Raw genomic sequence first — 23404 nt, 5'->3', positions numbered from 1 at the left:
GGAAGAGCTACAGGCAGGGCATGTGTATGACTTAGTGTTCCTCCTAAATCAGTGCTTACCTTAGACTAGCAGATAGTTTCTTATACAGAATAGGTGCCCTTGAAGGCACAGCTTAGCAATTCATAGGACGACTGGTAAAAGCACTATTTAGGATAACAGTCATGCATTTAGTGATTTGATCTCTTTATCTGGTACCAGAGATTCCCAGGCTGAGTTCCTTGTTTTGTAGAGTCTATAACCTAAGCACAGTGATACGGATAGGTCCCTTCAAGGGAAACTGAAACAATTGTATACCAAACTATAGTTTCGATTAAAGGACCACTATAGTGCCAGGAAAACATACTCGTTTTCCTGGCACTATAGTGCCATGAGGGTGCCCCCACCCTCAGGGTCCCCCTCCCGCCGGGCTCTGGAGAGAGGAAGGGTTTAAAATCTTACCTTTCTCCAGCGCCGGGCGGGGAGCTTTCCTCCTCCTCTCCTCCTTCCTCGCGACGTCATCGGCTGGATGCGCATGCGCGGCAGGAGCCGCGCGCGCATTCAGCATCTATGGACGCTGGCGTCTTCGCACTGTGATTTTCACAGTGAGAAGCACGCAAGCGCCTCTAGCGGCTGTCTGTGATGCAGCCACTAGAGGCTGGATTAACCCTAATATAAACATAGCAGTTTCTCTAAAACTGCTGTTTATAAAAAAAAAAAAAGGGTTAACCCTAGCTGAACCAGGCACCCAGACCACTTCATTAAGCTGAAGTGGTCTGGGTGCCTATAGTGGTCCTTTAAGTGGTTATATTTACTCTTCTGATACTTTGTGTCTCTTAAGATTGTCAGTTTCAGATTCACCGGCATCTCTAAACTAACACTATAAATGTCTTATACTTGGGCTCATCCTGCAATCCCAGAAACAACTAATAGGCTATTAATTCATCTCACATATATTTTTCATCTTATATTGGATAATTTGATATTAGTCTTTTTTCTTTTAAAAAATATATTTTTTCGTTTCTTTAAACATTAGTTTTTTGGTCTATGCTATTGATGGTTTTAGAATTAAAGGACCACTATAGGCACTCAGATCACTTCAGCTCAATGAAGTGGTCTGGGTGCCAGGTCCATCTAGGATTAACCCTTTCTGCTGTAAACATAGCAGTTTCAGAGAACCTGCTATGTTTCACTGAGGGTTAATCCAGCCTCGAGTCTAGTGGCTGTCTCATTGACAGCCGCTAGAGGAGCTTTCTGCGATTCTCACTGTGAAAATCACAGTGAGAAGACGCTGGACGTCCATAGGAAAGCATTGAGTAATGTTTTCCTAAGGGCGGTTTGAATGCGCGCATTCGGAGCTGACGTCGGCAGAGGGAGGAGAGTTCCCTAGTGCCCAGGGAGACCAGCGCTGCAGAAAGGTAAGTGGCTGAAGGGGTTTTAACTCCTTCAGCCCAGCGGGAGGGGGGCCCCTGAGGGTGGGGCTCCTAATGACCCTATAGTGCCAGGAAAACAAGTTTGTTTTCCTGGCACTATAGTGCTCCTTTAAGCAATATCTTTTAGTTTATCTGTTGATTTTCAACAGTAATATTTTAAAGGAATTTATGAAATGTTATGTTTTAATAAATTGATACTAGTAGGTGAGTACCTTTCTATTCAATTACTCTTTACCTAGGGTTATCCCCTTTCTTCTTGCCGCAGCTTTTCTGATATTCTCAGTTGCTATCCCTTTCCCCATTAAAATACTATACACTGTAAAAGGCTTACTGAGCGATACATACATCTACTGTGTAGAAAACACTACAAGACATGCACTGGACGGATTCTGATTTAAAGCATTGGTCAGCAAAAAAAGAAAATCAGAGAGAAGGACACAACATACTTCAAAGAAACATCTTTTCCTAATTGGATTTGACAAATCTAATTTCATTAGATTGCCTCCAGTAATGTGCGACAAATCCATCGTAAATAAATTCATTTGAAGCATTCTGCAATCTGAATGTAAACACATTTATCATGTCTCTCCTAAATAAGCAAATACAATGAAACAATCCCTATAATATTGTGAGTGTGAGTCATCAATTCTAGTGAGGATATCAACAATCGTCTTTAAGGATCACGCTTTATCTTAGACTTGACTTATGCTCATCATTTATTGCCCGGCTTATTTCTTACTGTAGGGCTTTTATTGAGTATCAGAGAATCGAGTCTTACAAATTATTGTATTGTATTATTATGTGTTATCTGGTGAAACATTCTAAAATGCAAACTGAAAAAATAAACATTTTACAAGAGCTCTATAGGGTCAGAAACACAAACCTGTATTCCTGACCCTATAGGGTTAAAACCACCATCTAGCCACCCTGGTCCCCTCATGCCTCCCTAAATATAGTAAAATTTTACTTGCATTCAAGTCTGCAGCTGCTTACTTTGTCCCTGTTTCCGTTAGACCTGCCCACTGCCTGCTGACGTCAACAGAAGTTGTAGCCTGATCCAATCACAATGCTTCCCCATAGGATTGGCTGAGACTGACAAAGAGGCAGATCAGGGGCAGAGCCAGCACAATTCAAACACAGCCCTGGCCAATCAGCATCTCCTCATAGAGATGAATTAAATCAATGAATGTCTATGAGGAAAGTTCAGTGTCCGCATGCAGAGGGAGGAGACACTGAATGTTTGGATGCATTTTAGGCAGCCATGACCCAGGAAGGATCTCTAACAGCTATCTGAGGAGTGGCCAGTGAAGTTATCACTAGGCTGCAATGTAAACACTGCATTTTCTCTGAAAAGACAGTGTTTACAGCAAAATGCCTGAAGGTAATGATTCTACTCACCAGAACAAATTCAAAAGTGTCCCTTTAATTATGAAAATGAATTTGTTTGTTTTTTGTCGCTTGAGATCCTTTATCAATTTATTTTCATAGATTTCTTAAAAAAACAAATGTGAAAACACTTAGCTGTAGTCAAGAGCCAAGACAGACTCTCCACTGCAGCCCGATCTGCCCTCGCTGCAGTCATCAATTGAACACGATCTTATTAATCCATCCATTGTTTCTCTTAGAGCTACATTGCAGACAATTCACCAACAGCAAAACAGTCGAGGTAAGTGTATATTCTACTGCTAACGGACAGGACTCCATTGAAGGTCACCCTTAGATCCCTCTACAACACTATTGGTGCACAAGTAGCTGTCAGGCTGCTGTAGGACTGCAATTCCCATGATCCCTTTATTCACCCAACTGAAGACTGGAGAAAGCATTGTGGGAGATATACACAGCACTTAGCACTACCTGTTGCCAATATTTGCTCTTCAGTCATCCTGAAGAGAATCTAAATGTATTTGTAATTTAGAGAACCACTGTAGTTGGAATTTCTTTAAAATTAAATTTTATCCTTAATTCAAAGTAATCTTACTTCTAATATAACTGGCCACTTACCGTGGAGAGGTAGAATGAACACCATAATCAGGACAAAATCTAACAGTGTGTACATTGTGTATATCAAATGGTCTATATGTTGCCATAGCAGCATTAAAAAGTAAAAGCCATGTTTGTGAAGTCAAAGCAAGTATAATTCTGGTACAAATTGCTAAACAATGATAAATCACCATGGAAACCAATAGAATCTTTCTCCATATTTCGATTTAGCACATTATCCCAGAATTCCTCCAGTTTTGCTTTGAGAAATATTGTCCTACGTTAACAGCTCAAAGGGGTAAAGCGATCATTAAAATTGTTTCATACTTAGCTATCAATGCAGGCCAGTATGCTCTACTCATAGACATTGCTTGGGGGGCTGAAGCCCCTAATGTGGGACTGTTTAGCCAAGATCTCTACAATTAGCGGAGAGGGCAGACACCTATTATAAAAATAATGATTAGTAGTGTAGCACTCTGCTAGGCTTCGGAGGGGGACTGCCCGAAAGGGGGTGCTGGAGAACAGAACGTTGCTACTCGCCCCTCTGTTAGCTAGGTTGCGTGGTGGGATTGCTACTCGCCCCTCTGTTAGCTAGGTTGCGTGGTGGGATTGCTACTCGCCCCTCTGTTAGCTAGGTTGCGTGGTGGGATTGCTACTCGCCCCTCTGTTAGCTAGGTTGCGTGGTGGGATTGCTACTCGCCCCTCTGTTAGCTAGGTTGCGTGGTGGGATTGCATATCTGCAGCACATTTTTCATGGGTTTAGAGGAGTGGACATGACATAGAAAGAGTGGATATGTCATAACATTTTTCTACCTGTTATCAGTATATGGGGCATCAAGGCAGGTGATCATTCTCCGGCAGCCATTGGACTTCCATAACAAGTTGTACCCGGTGCAATCTCAGTGACCGCGGCATACACATGATGTTAATGGACTGTCTCACTCCTGAGGCCAAAAAGAGCCAAACGTCTAATACAGCTATGCTTTCATGAAATTCCCATTAAATTCAATAGATGTTCTAATTTTAATAAAAAATAAATAAAAAATGAATTGAAATCCTAGGCATTGTTACAGTCAGGACTAATGAACAAAACTTTGGGAAAAATAAACTGTTTTGTTTCTTCTTTTTCCCCCATTTTTAGTATTTTGTTCATAACTAGTTTTGTGTTAATTACACAGATAGGGTTAATTACACAGATATCAGAAGAAAGCCTTCGCGAGCCTTTTAAAAAATAGTGTAATTTGTGTATATGGAACAGACACAAAGGAAAAAGGCCTCAAAATGACAGCATTTGGGAAAATGGGGTTGCATGCCACTTGTGGGATGCGCATGTCGTTCTATAAGTTCTACTCTGACACGTTTTTATTTTTGTGGCATATATATGGAATGAAAATGTGGGAATGTGTTAACCATAAGAAAGGAAGAATATGACCGTGATAAATAATGTATATGGGCATGTGGCTCTAACAACAATTTTATTTCAGCATGGCTTCCCCCGGTGCTTCTCTCCTTTTACATAAATGATGTTTTAAAACACAGTGACTCAGCGGGGGCACTTTGACCCAGATTTACTAGATGGTAATGAGTTTTAGGCTCAAAAGGTACAGAGCTGTTCAATTAACTGTTTGTTTTTCAGAGAGGAGATCAGCTTATCCTATTTTACATCAAGGTCCTGCTTCATTCTTCTCCACCAGCACATGCCAACACAAAGCAGCACACGCATTGCCACCAGTGTCCCCTAACATGCAGACACACCCTGTCACAACACAAACAGGTACACACATTGCCACCAGTGTCCCCTAACATGCAGACACACCCTGCCACAACACAAACAGGTACACGCATTGCCACCAGTGTCCCCTAACATGCAGACACACCCTGCCACAACACAAACAGGTACACACATTGCCACCAGTGTCCCCTAACATGCAGACACACCCTGCCACAACACAAACAGGTACACGCATTGCCACCAGTGTCCCCTAACATGCAGACACACCCTGCCACAACACAAACAGGTACACGCATTGCCACCACATTGGTTTTCTGTTGGTTTTTTTAAGTAGTGCCCGGTTAGAGATATAAAATGATCCATGATGTGGAGAACAAAGTGACATAAATGGGATTTTAACAGTTCTCAAATAGAGCTAAACTGAGAGTACGAAATTTAGCAATTAATTATAGGTGAAGTTACAGACAGGGTTATAAACTTCCTGTTACAAAGGAGTACAGAAACCTGAGTGTGTTTCAATCTAATATGTTTCATACAAAGTTGACCTGTGAGCTTACAGTCACTTGCACTAAGAGCACACAAAATGTGATGATTATTATTTATTTATATTTGTGAAATGCTCAGTTTAATTTGTAAATGACTGCTTAGATGCATTAATTGCCTACTGGTTTCTGGTTTCAGCAAGCCATTAAAATAATACTTAACAATTAAAATCACTTTTCCAGCAGTTGGATGTTTCCATTACACAAGATTCATTATTCGTGTAAAAACTTAATTATTGCAGAGCTGCTTTAAAGGGACACTGTAGGCACTATAACCATTTCATCTCATTAATTTGTTTATGCAGCCTGGTGACTCTGGCATTGTCCCTCCATTTAGTGTTAAACTATTTTTGAGCAGTTTAACATTAAATTTGTGTCCTTGGCTTCCCATAGCTTCACCCCCACTAGAGGTATGGTTACTGCAGATATTGCACACTTACGTCAAGCCATACCGATCAAGCCAACAAGTGGATGCTGACACTCTCAGCCAATTACAGCCGCCCATTGCTGCTCAGACTAAAGCTTCCTTATTAGCCCAAACAGCACAGTGGTGATGATGGGCTGCTGGGTACTTGCGTTTATTATTGAACCATTAAAAACTGTTTTAACACTGAATAGAAATATGGTGCCAGTGGACTCCAGACACTATACCTACTTCAATTAGATGAAGCAGTTACAGTACCTAATAGACTTGTGCACCGTGTTGGTTGGTTGGTCATGGTTTATGTTAGCTCTTGTCTGGAGTCAAGTTTGTATTCCAAACACTATAGTGTTCCTTTAAATAAATCACTATGTAAAATGTTACCGTTATAGGTTTGAATTTTGAGTTCCAAAATTGCCGTAACAGTAATTTTTGTATTTAAAGTAAGACTGTCATGTCTTATCATTTTTAATATTATAATATTATGTTAACTTATTCCTATAGCTACATTTAACAAATATGTATTTATGTGATTTTATAAATAAAATTAAACAAAGGAATCCACAGTTCTTTTTCCTGCAACTGGGCGCCTCCATCTTAGCTCCCTATCAATCATCGTTAGAAGTTCTGTCTTTGCACCTGGCAGTCCGCATAGAGAGAGCATTCAGAGAAAAGGGGAAAGGATACAATGTTTCTACTTAACCGCCTTATTTGCAAAGTGTGCCCTGGCTATGCCTTTATTGAACTGGATTGTGGTGCCATTTTCTAAATCTAAAATTAATTTCAAAGTAAAAAGAGCATCTCCTGAAAAAAAGGTTAACACAATTGATATGTGATTTAAAGTGTTTTATTCAGTGGTAGAATTTCAAGGCAAGCCACAGTTCCTTTAATATATTTTTCTTATTCCGTACATTGAACTAGTTTCCTTTGCATGTGTGTCTGCATTTTTTGTGAGGGATTAGGAGTAATATAGAAATTTAGATTGTGTATTCTGATTGTCTACCCACTGTGAAGTCTGATTTGTTTATTTCTTCATAAAAAGCTCAGCAACACAAATCTTCAAAATAAGATAACTAGCTGATTAAAAACTGTTTCTTTCTTTGTTTAGATTATACCAAAACTTTCGACATATCGGAACATAAATCAAAAAAATTAACTGATGAGGCAGACGATGGAGCCCTTTATACCTCTCTGACTTCCATCGGGCATTTTGAGTCTCAAGCCAATTCGGCCTACTATACTGGCATCCTAAAGAAAGGAAATGGAGGTACGTCTTTAGATGACTCCGAGCAATTCAACATTGGAAGTCATTCCCCTCAAGAAATCCCAATATTCGAGTCTCGTGGCCTGTTTAGTTCAGATTCAGGAATTGAGATGACACCTGCGGAAAGTAGCAATAAAATGTTGGCAGATCCTGTGGAAGAGGATAAAATAGATGTGTATAAATATATGGACATAAGCAGATCACCAGACGTAAAACCTCAGCAACCACTTGACCGAGAGGTAGAGGAAAAGAAAATAAGTAGTCTGAGCTATGGGTCTCCTGAACAGCGGGAGCATGAAGTTCTCATAAAGTCTTCTCAGAAATACTATCACAATGATGAAATATCTCAAGATCTGTCTTTTGTTTCATATATGGAAGATCATGACTTGGGAGCATATAGTTCCACAAAATTCAAAGACACTAAAGCATCCCCAATCAAAATTACACTTACTGGGACAGAACCTCTGGTAGAAGCGGATTTCTTCGGAACTCTCCAAGAAAAATCTGAAAAGGGCTTAAAACCAAGTCCAGACATGGTACCAACTGTCACAGTTTCAGAACCGGAGGATGACAGTCCCGAGTCTCTGACACCTCCAGAAACAGGTAAACAATTTGCCTTATTGTGCTGTCTATCCTTCTTAGCACTAGAAACCAGCATACAACCAGAGCAGTATTTAACCCCAAGGGGTATCTTCTTAGCTGGCAGATTTTAAGAAGGCTCACTCTGGGCAAGTAGCAGATCTAGTCTCCATTTCCAGCATACAAAGGACAGAACTTATTGTATTGTGGTTTGTATATAATATTTACACAATTGGGGGCAGACAATTACAGAAGAGTGTAGGCCTGATGGAGGACTTAAAGAAGGGTCAGGGAAACTAGGTAGACCTGGTCTGAAAGTCCACTTCTGGAACAGTAGAGACATGCTCTAGGTTAGTGAAACAAGAGGGGAGGGGAAAGTTATGTACACATAAACACTGGCTACATTGTAACTTAATTATAGACCAACAGGGCAGTATATACCAACAATTTGTGACAGGAAGCCACAGGACATGGACTCAGGTCTGCAAAGTTCAGTTCAAGCTAATGCTAAAAACTGCCCTGGGTCTCTGGGCCGGATGCCACCCAATCCTCTACACTTGCCGTACAATCTTTCCAGGGTAGGTAAATGTCAGTGAAGAAGAGGAGTGGCTGTATTGCGGACCCTGTTATAAATGTATCCACCAGAGGGAGCGTGTATCATAATAAATATTATATGGTACCTTTACCTTTTTGTGTTACCAAAAGTATCATAAGGAACATAGGAGAAGGTTTTGTCTTCTTTAAGCGGTTAGTGACAACAGAAGTCTGTGCTTTCAGTAGCCTGCCATCGTACTAACTGTATATAATCCCCATAGCTTTGCCACTCTCGCAGATAATTTCTGACTATCACTGTTTTTCATTTGAGAGCTTTGTTTCTGCTGTAGTTCTTTAACGAGGAGAGGGGCAAAAGTTAGGTAATAGGTTATAAGTATAAGCTTAGGGTTATAGCAATCATACAATATCTTGCACTGCTAACAAAGAATGCAATACTCAAATTGATTATTCTTTATCATTAGGGCACTTGGCAGTGAGGAGTTGGTGGATGATACTTAGACCTACAGTTTTTGACCCATAAAAAACAATCCAGGATCGGGTGGACCCCCTGATTTTTTTTTCATAATTCAGCCCTAAAAATTCCCAAGTCTAAAATGTATTTGCAAACTCAAACAAAAAATTGCTGTTTTTGGTTCAAGGATTGTTTACTGTCAGTGTGTATGAATGTAGGAATATGTGTGGCCTGTTAGTGTGTGGAAATCCATTTGAGTGTAGTGTCTGTGTATGTGAATGCAAGATTGGTTATAGGTGGAGGGTCTGCACAAAGGGCCAATCTGTATTTTACCCCAGCAGGAGTGAGATGTTTATGGTACAAAAGTACTCCCAACAACCACAGCACCTGCACTGTTCCAATAAAAAAAACAGGAGAACTCCTTATAAGAAGGGTCTCCGCTTTCCCCTATATCCTAATTGTTGATATAGACCTCTATGCAATTGGCATTTTGGAGGCCAGTGGTGACAGTGCAGTAATATATTGACATTTCTGAGACTCAGAAGCAATAATGATCACATCCCAGGCCATTTGTGGTTTACTAAATACACCCTGTGATGGCCCCCTACGGTTTAGGCCAATATTTTGGATGATAGTCTTGGTTTAGTAAGACGATAAGTGTAATAATTACGAGTTACACAGTGGATTCTCAATGCTAGTCTTTTAACACTTCCTATTGTCTGTTAACATGTAGATTTTCTGTTGTTTACTTCCAGATGGATATTCAGAGCAGATTGCAGAAATGCAGAGTAAATACAGAATATCTGAAGATGAATTTAACTCTGCCATGAAAGCAAAGGAAGGGACAAAAGGCTTTTCTTATGAAACAAATGCAGAGCTGAAATCTGAAAGTGTTTATACAGATAAGCAGGATTATCAAAGCATGTCTGTGAAACCAGCTGCGTCCTCTCCAGTAGATAATGAAGCCTCTAGCGCTGAATCTGGAGACTCGGAAATTGAGCTGGTATCTGAAGATCAACTGGCAGCCGAAGATGCCATGCACTCTGCCTACATGACCTTCAGCCACATTTCTGGTCCTCCACCTTCACCGGCCTCACCGTCCATTCAATACAGCATACTAAGAGAGGAACGCGAAGCTGAGCTGGACAGCGAACTTATCATAGAGTCATGTGATGGTTCCTCAGCCTCAGAAGAAAGTCCAAAGAGAGACCAAGACTCCCCCATGATGAAACCTATGATGATGATGGACATTATAGAAGAAGAAAATGGCTCAAGAACTGAAAGTTTTGATGCCATGGACTTTGAATTGTCCAGCTCCACAGAGAGGAAGCTAAACATGGAAAACTTAGCAGAATCTGCAGCTTATTTAAAAAGTGCATACACTACAGAATCAAAAGCAGATTTACCGCTGATGAAGAAAGATGACAGATCGCAACAGAAAAAAGCATCAGAACCCCCAACTTACCAAAGCAAAGTATCTGGAAAGACGGTTGCTGTTCTGCCAGCCGCCCCGGTGCCATTTCTCAGTAAGAAGAAAGGTAAGTACAATTTTATTTTCTAGACTGTAGCATTCAACTTGTGTCTGGGGGGGGGGGCTGTGGAGACCGTAATTAAAGGACCACTATGGGCACCATAACCACTTCATCTAATTGAAGTGGTTATGGTTTCTGGAAATCCCTTGCTTTGTCTTACAGTTCAATGTTAAACTTAGACATGATGCCAGGGTATTCCTTTAACAGGAGGTGGCTATGATGCTTAGAGTGTCCCTTTAACTCCTTGTTCTAGTGCAATTTCAATCATGCAAGTCGCTGGCTAAAGCCCTTAACATGACATGAGCTTTAACCCCTTAAGGACACGTGACGTGTGTGACATGTCATGATTCCCTTTTATTCCAGAAGTTTGGTCCTTAAGGGGTTAAATGAGTTTTTTATCGTAGGTGTAATTATGTTCCTCAAATTACTAACTTTAAAATACGATTAAAATAAGATTTTTTGTAACTGTACTCTGTTTAAGACTTTAAAATTCTTTCTTCTATTATATATACCGGTAGTTATTTTTGAGAGTAGAATTATTACATGGCTGAATCACTGATTTTTTTTTAATTGTGCCGTGATGTTATTTTTTTGCATTGTCACTGGGCCAGATTCCCTATAAAAGAACACAGAGCCACGAGGGGCATATATAAAATATTGCAGCATTATCGGCAATACACACTATACATCACCAACGAGACAGCAAGAGACGGGGGACATGCCTTATGCATTTGCAAACCCTCGGACTGATAAAATCCCTTCCGGTTCTGCTGTGTTTGAAAAGAGCAAAAAAAGAGCTCAACTGAAGGATTTTTCCAATGCAGCTGTATTGTTTTATTGTTTGATTTTTCAAATCACCAGATTCACTGATTAGTGAATAAATACTTTTATTCATGTGTTTTACTCTGCTAAATCGCGTGACCGTACTTCCTTTCGATTGTCCATGGTTTGTCCTATGATGGAGAGCTATGAGCAGCATTGCGTGGCTAAAAATGTCCGCCCTGTTCTACTTTGCTATCTTTCATTTTACCTACTGTAATAAATCTTCGATCTCAAGAGAACAACAATGGAAATGTAATTTCCCCCTGAGAGATTCAGCTCTGGAGCAGGTCCTGCCTTTTGCAGACTCATCTAGCTCCTCAGTATAATATGCTATAACCTAATATACAGGCAGATAGGGTGAAATATGACAAGAGGGGTATAAGCCTGTGTGCGTGATTGTCTTCTGTCTGTCTTAGTGCTCATGACTGATTGCCAGTTCCTCCCAACAGCCCCAATTCTAGGCATATCCGCCCATAACAAATAATGGTTCTCCTCTTTGGGCCTGCCCCTTATCACAAGTTAACACCTCCCAGTGATGGGTAGTATGTTAAAAAGATCTTCGGATTTTCTGATTGTCCGAGTGAAGGACAGGTGTTCACCAGCGGTTGCTAAAATCCATCTGCAGAATGTAACATAGACCAGTAGAATTCTGGCCAGACAGTTAAAGGGACACTTTAGGCACTACAACCACTTAAACTAATTAAAGTGGTTATGGTGCATAATGTTCCCTGCCACCTGCTCAGTGTCATATTGTTTTCTGTTGTGGTACTGGATGTGGGTCCCCAGTGCCTAGAGCCAGCTGCTCTCTGCATCTGGGGCTATTGTTTTCTTATATGGGAGAAACAATGGTCAGCAGTGAAAGGCTGGGAGTATTATGTTAGTGCTTTCAGCCTATCGCTGCTTCCCATCACGGGTAAGAGTTGTTTTGGCTAATGTGTTATAGCCTCCGCGTTAGCCGTGCCTTGAAATAGGAGCCGACTCACAGCGACTTTCTTGCCACCACTTCCTTCTGTCAATGTATGAAGGGCAAGGATTTATTATACACACGGGTTGAGGAATGAGGATTATATTAAACTATTAATTATTCATGATTAATTTCCAGTTTGACTTATGAAATATTGAAGTTATAAAATGAATTTCCCCACTTCCATGGGCATTAAATTTAAATCATTGTATCTGCCACAAGATTTTCCAAACTGGAAACGTTCATCGGTAGTTCACCTAAAATGTGTCTTTTATTAGAACGCTGAATTGCAACAATTAAGAAATTGCTGTTTTAAATCGCTGTTGGAATGTACTTGCTTTGAATATCATTCATTTATAACCGAAGCATAAATGTTATGGGATATTCTGCCCACGCTGGCCCAGTGCTTATTAAAACAGGACGTGGCCATTCTTTATTTCCCTTGCCCTAGCAAATCCTAGTTGTGCTGCAGTCGTTATACATTGTGTGTTTGCATTGTGTTTTTGCTTAATGCGCAGTTTGATCACATGATAGAGGCAGTGTTATGAATGGATTTTGCCTGTTTTTGAAGGGCAATTTATTGTTCTCTGAAAAAGAAAGTATTTTTTTCTATTCCAAAATACATAAATAAGCAGAGAATGGGGGAACAAAATGAAAATCCAAACAAATATTGACATATAAACGTGTTTATTTAATTAAAAAAAAAAGCAAATGGTCACAGCGCCAATCGGTGCAGTGATATGATAGCGACGCCAGACGCATCCTTAGGTGACCTCTTACTGTGCAGTGAATGCCGCTTCAGTCTGCCTCCCATGCTGCCCCATCTCCTTCCGGCGTTTGGTTGAACACTGGCTGCCTCATGCTAGCACCGCCTCCTCTAGTCTCATTAGTAAAGTAAACATGCTTATGTCATAGCGCTGACAGCAGCCATGCACATTTTGGCATCACATGGGCAGAACTCAACAATCACTGACCTCGTCAGGCTATTAAAACTCATTTTAGCTTTTTTTACGGGCTTTGTCGTGGTTTCCATTTGCTGGATACCCTTGACCCCGTTTTTCTTGTTTTTCTTGCCCTTGTTTTATTATATTTGTCTCATTCTGTATCCCCGACCTTGGTTTGTTTCAGACTGTTCTATTTCACGTTAGGTCCGACCACGCTAAGGCACAATAATAGACATTTTTCACCTACATCTATTGACCCTCTATTTGCTAACTGAGGCACTGCGTGTTGGGTCATAGTGTATTCTGACAGAAATATCGCATATGTAATTAGAATATAGAGTGTTAAAACCAGTGAGTTTAATCATCACAAACATTATACAGTATCACATTGTAGAGCGTTCTATTGAATCTGATGATATTTTCAGCCAATTAATTTTCATCGACTCCATTCATTCCTCAGGAAAGCTTGTATAACTGTTTGTGTTTTCTGTCAATAAGATTCTGTAATTAGGCCCATCATAATTGCCAGGACCAGGCCCAATGGGCTCTTAATGCGGCCCTTACACAGATACACATTCCCAGACATATATACAAAGATATGCATTCATAGACACACACACAGATGGACATACCAATACATATATTCAAAGATATGCATTCAGAGACACACACACAGATACACATTCCCAGACATATATAAAATGATATGCATTCAGACACACACACACACACACACACACAGATATACATTCCCAGACATCTATACAGAGATATACATTCATAGACATACACAGATACACAGACAGATACATTCCCAGACATATATACAGAGATATGCATTCAGAGACACATACAGATCCACAGACATATACACATTCCCAGACATATATACAGAGATATGCATTCAGAGACACACGCAGATACACAGACAGATACATTCCCAGACATATATACATAGATATGCATTCAGAGACACACACAGATACACAGACAGATACACATCCCCAGACATATATACAGAGATATGCATTCAGAGACACAAACAGATACAGACAGATACACATTCCCAGACATATATACAGAGATATGCATTCAGAGACACATACAGATCCACAGACATATACACATTCCCAGACATATATACAGAGATATGCATTCAGAGACACACGCAGATACACAGACAGATACATTCCCAGACATATATACATAGATATGCATTCAGAGACACACACAGATACACAGACAGATACACATTCCCAGACATATATACAGAGATATGCATTCAGAGACACAAACAGATACAGACAGATACACATTCCCAGACATATATACAGAGATATGCATTCAGAGACACACACTGATACACAGACAGATACACATTCCCAGACATATATACAGAGATATGCATTCAGACACACACAGATTCACAGACAGATACACATCCCCAGACATATATACAGAGATATGCATTCAGACACACACTGATACAGACAGAAACACATTCCAAGACATATACAGAGATATGCATTCAGAGACACAAACAGATACAGACAGATACACATTCCCAGACATATATACAGAGATATGCATTCAGAGACACACACTGATACACAGACAGATACACATTCCCAGACATATATACAGAGATATGCATTCAGACACACACAGATTCACAGACAGATACACATTCCCAGACATATATACAGAGATATGCATTCAGACACACACACTGATACAGACAGAAACACATTCCAAGACATATACAGAGATATGCATTTCTATATAGACACACACACAGATATACATTCCCAGATATACATACAAAGAAATGCATTCATAGACACAGACACATACACATTCCCAGAGACACACAGACACACACTACTAGACACATACACACATAATGAAATCTATCCTTATTGGTTTTAGCTCCTAGGTGCAGGAGGGTGTGTTCCCTGGTGTTTAGGGGAGCAGACTCCTCTTGCTCTCCTTTGTGGTGTCCTTCGAGAATCAGAGGATTTGCAGCCAAGCCAAGTAGATGGAATGGCAGCCATCACTGAATCCTGGAACTGGTGCTGTGTAGGGGTGCGTCTAATCCGACTGGCATTATAGCTACCCCCTATTAAAGTACTGCCTGTACCCCATGATGGCAAATATTGTTCATGCTTTTATTGTAAGCATTTAATGGCTAATGGTGACCATTTCAATTTAATGCTAACCTGCTGCTAGTGTCCCTAGCTTTTAAATACATAATGTATTGTACTAAAAGGTTTAATGCAGATCTTGTGACTACCCCCAGACTGAGTTAGCAAAAATGTCCTATATGTGTAATTGAAATCCGCACTGAGCATCTTCAGCTTAAAACTGCTCCTGACGGCTAAATATAGCATCAGATCATTAAACGGTGCCGGACTTATTGACAAGTCGCCTTGGATAATGCAAGTCATATCTACAGAGAACGTGAAATAAGGCTCCTCTATCTCGAGCGGGATGAACAGTGCATGTATCTCTCTTCGTTATTATCTCTGTACCTGAGACAGTGTGACTCCCTGATCAATGGATCCCTATCCCTGATCTCTTACAATGTAACAGTCCAGTAATAAAGCTGTGTAGATCTGGTGCAGAGACTCCCTGATCAATGGATCCCTATCCGTGATCTCTTACAATGTAACAGTCCAGTAATAAAGCTGTGTAGATCTGGTGCAGAGACTCCCTGGTCAATGGATCCCTATCCCTGATCTCTTACAATGTAACAGTCCAGTAATAAAGCTGTGTAGATCTGGTGCAGAGACTCCCTGGTCAATGGATCCCTATCCCTGATCTCTTACAATGTAACAGTCCAGTAATAAAGCTGTGTAGATCTGGTGCAGAGACTCCCTGGTCAATGGATCCCTATCCGTGATCTCTTACAATGTAACAGTCCAGTAATAAAGCTGTGTAGATCTGGTGCAGAGACTCCCTGATCAATGGATCCCTATCCCTGATCTCTTACAATGTAACAGTCCAGTAATAAAGCTGTGTAGATCTGGTGCAGAGACTCCCAGGTCAATGGATCCCTATCCGTGATCTCTTACAATGTAACAGTCCAGTAATAAAGCTGTGTAGATCTGGTTCAGAGACTCCCTGATCAATGGATCCCTATCCCTGATCCCTTACAATGTAACAGTCCAGCAATAAAGCTGTGTAGATCTGGTGCAGAGACTCCCTGATCAATGGATCCCTATCCCTGATCTCTTACAATGTAACAGTCCAGTAATAAAGCTGTGTAGATCTGGTGCAGAGACTCCCAGGTCAGTGGATCCCAATCCATGATCTCTTACAATGTAACAGCCCAGTAATAAAGCTGTGTAGATCTGGTGCTGAGACTCCCTGATCAATGGATCCCTATCCCTGATCCCTTACAATGTAACAGTCCAGCAATAAAGCTGTGTAGATCTGGTGCAGAGACTCCCTGATCAATGGATCCCTATCCCTGATCTCTTACAATGTAACAGTCCAGTAATAAAGCTGTGTAGATCTGGTGCAGAGACTCCCATGTCAATGGATCCCTATCCCTGATCTCTTACAATGTAATAAAGCTGTGTAGATCTGGTGCAGAGACTCCCTGACCAATGGATCCCTATCCCTGATCTCTTACAATGTAACAGCCCAGTAATAAAGCTGTGTAGATCTGGTGCAGAGACTCCCTGATCAATGGATCCCTATCCCTGATCTCTTACAATGTAACAGCCCAGTAATAAAGCTGTGTAGATCTGGTGCAGAGACTCCCTGATCAATGGATCCCTATCCCTGATCTCTTACAATGTAACAGTCCAGTAATAAAGCTGTGTAGATCTGGTGCAGAGACTCTCTGGTCAATGGATCCCTATCCCTGATCTCTTACAATGTAACAGTCCAGTAATAAAGCTGTGTAGATCTGGTGCAGAGACTCCCTGGTCAATGTATCCTTATCCCTGATCTCTTACAATGTAACAGTCCAGTAATAAAGCTGTGTAGATCTGGTGCAGAGACTCCCTGATCAATGGATCCCTATCCCTGATCTCTTACAATGTAACAGTCCAGTAATAAAGCTGTGTAGATCTGGTGCAGAGACTCCCTGATCAATGGATCCCTATCCCTGATCTCTTATAATGTAACAGCCCAGTAATAAAGCTGTGTAGATCTGGTTCAGAGACTCCCTGGTCAATGGATCCCAATCCATGATCTCTTACAATGTAACAGTCCAGTAATAAAGCTGTGTAGATCTGGTGCAGAGACTCCCTGATCAATGGATCCCTATCCCTGATCTCTTATAATGTAACAGTCCAGCAATAAAGCTGTGTAGATCTGGTGCAGAGACTCCCTGGTCAATGGATCCCAATCCATGATCTCTTACAATGTAACAGTCCAGTAACAAAGCTGTGTAGATCTGGTGCAGAGACTCCCTGGTCAATGGATCCCTATCCCTGATCTCTTTGTCACGACTACTAGTGTGGTCCAGCACGCAGAAACTATGTAACCATATACATAAGAAAGGAAAGAGAAATGAAAGGACAGAGCGTAAACCGGACCTTAGAATGGCCGTACTAATACGCTAGAGACAGAGAATGGTCAAAGGGAAAGCCGAGGTCAAGGAAGCCAGAAAATACTCAATACCGTTTAAACAAGCCAAGTCAAGGAAACCAGAAAATCGGAATAACCAGGGAAACGCCAAGATCAGGATACCAGGAAATCAGAAACACGAAAATAGCACTCTCAGGAAACCAGGAAACGGAAACCACGACAGGGCAAAGTACTGGGGTGAATTAGGGGTTTAAATACCCCTCTCTATGCTATGATTGGTCAGATGGCGACCTCTGACCCCAAAACGTGCGTGTGCGTTGACGTCGTGACGTCACGCACACGTTGGTATAATTCTCGGGGGCGGGGCTATCCATAGACGCGACCACGTGGTCGGCGCCATGTTGGATTCGGGCGTGATGCCCGGAAGAACTGAGTGAGCGGTTCCCGGCTCGCAGGTAAGCTCGTGTTGTCGGCGCGGTCGTGCCGGTCGGGCACGGCCGTGAGGCTCGGCGGGCCGGTGACCGCAACACTCTTACAATGTAACAGTCCAGCAATAAAGCTGTGTAGATCTGGTTCAGAGACTCCCTGATCAATGGATCCCTATCCCTGATCTCTTACAATGTAACAGTCCAGTAATAAAGCTGTGTAGATCTGGTGCAGAGACTCCCTGGTCAATGGATCCCTATCCCTGATCTCTTACAATGTAACAGTCCAGTAATAAAGCTGTGTAGATCTGGTGCAGAGACAGCTGTAACTCTGTAACATCAGCGTTGAGCAGTTTAGCCCTGTGGCATAAAGTCTATAAAGAAGGAATACTTTTTGAACACAGTCTATGCCTGCATTGTCCGAGCATTGACTTTGCGCCCTCATTAAAATTGTTGTGTAAAAATCTCAAAGAAGATGCATAGAACTATAGAAGGATTTTTGCAGCCTTGATTTTCCAAGTGGCCATATGTGGTACTGCAGGTAAAAATATTCATATCTCAGCCCCAAGTAGCATTTGTTTCACTATTGTCCTAGCCCAAGGATAGACAACATTCGGCACTCCAGATGTTGTGGACTACATTCCCCATAATGCTCTTACACCTAAAATGCTTGTAAAGCATTGGAGGTGTAGTCCAAAACATCTGGAGTGCCGAAGGTTGCCTATGCCTGTATTTAGCTAGCCCATTGACATCTGCGGACCTCTCATATGACATCAACCAGAAAGTATCTGGACCAGTAACTGTCTCCAACAAGGTTTGATGTCCCTATACATCCTTTATAAATGGCCTTATTTTATTGGTTTAGAAATGAGAATAGATTGTATTATCACATATAATTGTTTATATCATTTCATAATGAGCTCACCGAAATATTTATTGGTGAACTGTTTTAAAAATCAGCAAACACAGCATCTATAATGTTGTGCTTAGTGAATAACTGTACAGTTATAGCAATTAAAAGCTCCAACAATAGTTTAATGGTTTTGTGAATGCATGGAATTTCATTTCATTTATTTATTTTGGACATTACATCATTCCCCTCTCCCATGTGCCATCCTTTCCATGCTTTGAGGGGAATCGTTTCTGGTAGATTAGTGGTGGGTATGAGTGGGCTGTTCTCTAACACCCTTCTCCCTGGCATGACCTATAATTTATATACCAGTTCTGCCCAGAGTGACGGTCAGCAGCACAGTGTGGCAAGGGGCACCAGGAGGTGACGAAACTATAACTGAGCTGGGAATTCAAAGTTCTCATTCTCTATGGCAAAGCATGGGCTAGGCAGAAGAGCCCCTGATCACCCCGGATTCTCTAGGATACCAGCTGTGCCATGCAGTGCCACACAGTGCAGATACCGGGCTGACTGGTAAATAACGCAGTCTGGAAGATAAGTTCCCAGAGCACCTGACCTGTGGGCGAATCTGTGTTTCTTTGTTAAATATAATCATGGTGCCTTAACCCCTTAAGAACCAAACTTCTGGAATAAAAGGGAATCATCACATGTCACACATGTCATGTGTCCTTAAGGGGTTAAGGAACCCTTTGAGTGCCAGATGTATGACCAGCACTTTGGAAAGCAATGTGGGTGGTAGATTTCCATATTGTGATTTTCTAACGAATGTGTCTGATTAGCAGCCCATTGTAATGCAAAAGGTGAAAGTAACTTTGTGTTTTAAATCAATTATTTATTTCTAAAAGACGTGTTCTAATAGAAAACTATACATTCAATTACTGTATATGAGGGCTGAACAAAATGCGTGATCTGTTTTCATATTATGAGTAAAACGCTTTGAATGGGATTTAATTAACTATCAAAAGCTTTATTCAGACCGAGAATAGGGGAGTTTTATATTTTCAGCACTCTCTTTGTATTCCTGCTATAGCAGAATCATTAATATAGAGAACAGTGTCTCAATTCTTTATATTAACAATTTAACTCTAAGAGATACTGTATACTATGCAGTAAGAATTAGGCGTCTTTGCTAGTTTAGCTAAATACTTATCAACTTGCGCCCTCCAGTGGCAAAAGTTAGGAAACACAACATCTTTTATGTCCACATTTGTACAGCTGTAAAACACCAGGAGCAGTTATTCGTTGTTCTGTGGGGTTTTATTGTAAATGGAATTAAATGTTCCGTTAAAGGGTATTCAGGTTGACAAGCCCATGTGTCTCTTACATAATTACATACAATAAAACAAAGGAGTGAATTTAGTGAATAGAAAGCTCATTGTTTTATTTCAGAGAGATTGCGAATAGTGAGTGGCTTGAGTTTTATATTTCAAGGGAGACAATACAGCCAAAGGGACTCCCTTTTATTTAATGCAATATACAGGTAATACAAAGGAATAGAAATCAATGATAAATTATATCAAATTTCAAAGAATAAACATGCCATGAAAGTTTCCATTTTAGGGAGCGTTCTGTGGATACAGGCAGCTCCCTACTTCACCGACAATCCAATCAGGAGCTTCTCACTCTGATCAATGGCATCTTATGTTATGCCATAAACTCCTGTGCAACTGGTGTGGTGGGATAAGCAGTGTCTTCTCCCAGAGTATTTTCACTTATCACATAACGCCATGCTGAGGATTCTATCAGTTTACAGCACACAGACTCATTTATTCTTGGTAGCACTGGGATTTGGGATGTTCTGCTGCCCCTGACCACCTGTGCTGTGTCTCTCTGGGGTGGACCAAGAGATGCTGTCTGCTTGTGTGCACGCTACACGTGCTGAGATTTAAAAATGTGCAAAAGGAAAGTGTATAATGTTAAAGAGACACGACTCCCTCCCATTGTCATGCATTTAAAAAGATGCACAAGTAATAAAGAGATGCCCATTTGTGAAGATCCCTGGTTTCTTATAGATCTGCTATAGCTTCTGCAGTGACGTCTGCAGGGAGCAGGACATGACTAAGACCTCTCTGCCAATCCCGGTCCTCCCATTGTTTTCAATATTAGTGACTTTGTAGTGTAGTTATATTTGTTTAAACCATTTAAAGCATTCTTTTTCACTCCCCTGTTTATAATGTTGATCCAAAAGAAGCCAAAGCCAGACATTTAACAGATTTCTGATTGTTTCCCAAAGTAGGAAATGTTTTGTTTTTTTACTCGAAGCACCATAACCACTACATCTGTAATGTGGTGAATTTGTAAGGCGTTATTCTGTTTTACAATGGGTTAGCTTCTTACCCCGGGTCTGCTGGGAGCCGCTCCCATACTCCACTACAGCTTACTGAGAACTGAAGCTCCAGCATAGGGTCTTCCATTAGTTCTCCTGAGCTAAACCCTGCAGTTCTGTCATCCAATGAGCTAAGCCCTGCAGTTCTGTCATCCAATGAGATAAGCCCTGCAGTTCTGTCATCCAATGAGCTAAGCCCTGCAGTTCTCTCAGCCAATGAGCTAAGCCCTGCAGTTCTGTCATCCAATGAGCTAAGCCCTGCAGTTCTCTCAGCCAATGAGATAAGCCCTGCAGTTCTGTCATCCAATGAGCTAAGCCCTGCAGTTCTCTCAGCCAATGAGCTAAGCCCTGCAGTTCTGTCATCCAATGAGCTAAGCCCTGCAGTTCTCTCAGCCAATGAGATAAGCCCTGCAGTTCTGTCATCCAATGAGCTAAGCCCTGCAGTTCTCTCAGCCAATGAGCTAAGCCCTGCAGTTCTGTCATCCAATGAGCTAAGCCCTGCAGTTCTCTCAGCCAATGAGATAAGCCCTGCAGTTCTGTCATCCAATGAGCTAAGCCCTGCAGTTCTCTCAGCCAATGAGCTGAGCCCTGCAGTTCTGTCATCTAATGAGCTAAGTACAAACAAAATAGATATCTACAGTGGGGAGAATAGAAACAACTCAGAGTAGTATGTCCAAACCAGTGAATATATATGGTTCAAGATTGCACTCACACAAGTTAGTTGATTGCAGGCATGTCAAAAAAAGATATAAAGATGAGGTTGGAATAGTATGAACTCCTCAGACTCCAAACAGAGGGCATGTGGGAAACAAGAAAATATATACAACAATAAATGCAGACTTAAAAGACCAATTATTGCGCTAGATTAAATAACACTTACACACTGGAAGTGTAGTTCAGGCATATAATGGTCTCAGACGATAGTTGCTCCAAAAATTGAAGGTGACTTCTTGGTAATAATATAAACAAATTTATTAAATGTAACAAAATAATAAAATAAAAATAGAAAAATAAATGAATAAAACATAAATAAATAAGAATTAAATGAATAAAAGTCCCACAGGGGCCCAACCCTACGTGTTTCGTCCGGTAATCCGGACTTCCTCAGGGGTATCGTCTGTTAAATCCTCAAAGTGGAGTCAGTCTGTTGTCTGGCTGTTCGCGTCTTTTAAACCTCACTTGCCGCTCTTTTTTCGACCGCAGACCAATCCGACATCATGGGCAGCAGCTGTACTCCACTTTGAGGAAGACGATATATTATTACCAAGAAGTCACCTTCAATATTTGGAACAACTATCTTCTGAGACCATTATATGCCTGAACTACACTTCCAGTGTGTAAGTGTTATTTAATCTAGCGCAATGAGCTAAGCCCTGCAGTTCTGTCATCCAATGAGCTAAGACCTGCAGTTCTGTCAGCCAATGAGTTTAGACCTGAAGTTTTCTCAGCCAATGAGCTAAGCCCTCCAATTCTCTCAGCCAATGAGCTAAGCCCTGCAGATCATTCAGCCAATGAGCTAAGCCCTGCAGTTCATTCAGCCAATGAGCTAAGCCTTGTAGTTCTCTCAGCCAATGAGCTAATCCCTGCAGTTCTCTCAGCCAATGAGCTAAGCCCTGCAGTTCTCTCAGCCAGTGAGCTAAGCCCTGCAGTTCTCTCAGCCAATGAGCTAAGCCCTGCAGTTCTGTCAGCCAATGAGCTAAGCCTTGCAGTTCTCTCAGCCAATGAGCTAATCCCTGCAGTTCTCTCAGCCAATGAGCTAAGCCCTGCAGTTCATTCAGCCAATGAGCTAAGCCTTGCAGTTGTCTCAGCCAATGAGCTACGCCTTGCAGTTCTCTCAGCCAATGAGCTAAGCCTTGCAGTTCTCTCAGCCAATGAGCTAAGCCTTGCAGTTTTCTCAGCCAATGAGCTAAGCCTTGCAGTTCTCTCAGCCAATGAGCTAAGCCTTGCAGTTCTCTCAGCCAATGAGCTAAGCCCTGCAGTTCTCTCAGCCAATGAGCTAAGCCTTG

At 41.3% G+C, this 23404-nt stretch overlaps 1 protein-coding gene across 1 annotated transcript in view; it reads left to right on the top strand.

Annotated features, from left to right (window-relative positions):
• The window catches only part of RTN1 (reticulon 1), a 99212-nt gene that overhangs the window by 42988 nt on the left and 32820 nt on the right, over positions 1–23404 (top strand). The window contains exons 2-3 of the mRNA XM_063440066.1: positions 7193–7951; positions 9689–10471. Of these exons, the coding sequence (XP_063296136.1) occupies positions 7193–7951; positions 9689–10471 (1542 nt within the window). The remainder of the gene's footprint in view (positions 1–7192; positions 7952–9688; positions 10472–23404) is intronic.

The sequence above is a fragment of the Pelobates fuscus genome, chromosome 13 (assembly GCF_036172605.1).
Source record: "Pelobates fuscus isolate aPelFus1 chromosome 13, aPelFus1.pri, whole genome shotgun sequence".
Taxonomy (NCBI): domain Eukaryota; kingdom Metazoa; phylum Chordata; class Amphibia; order Anura; family Pelobatidae; genus Pelobates; species Pelobates fuscus.
The sequence above is the reverse complement of the archived record's forward strand: the minus strand, read 5'-3'. Positions and strand labels throughout refer to the sequence as shown.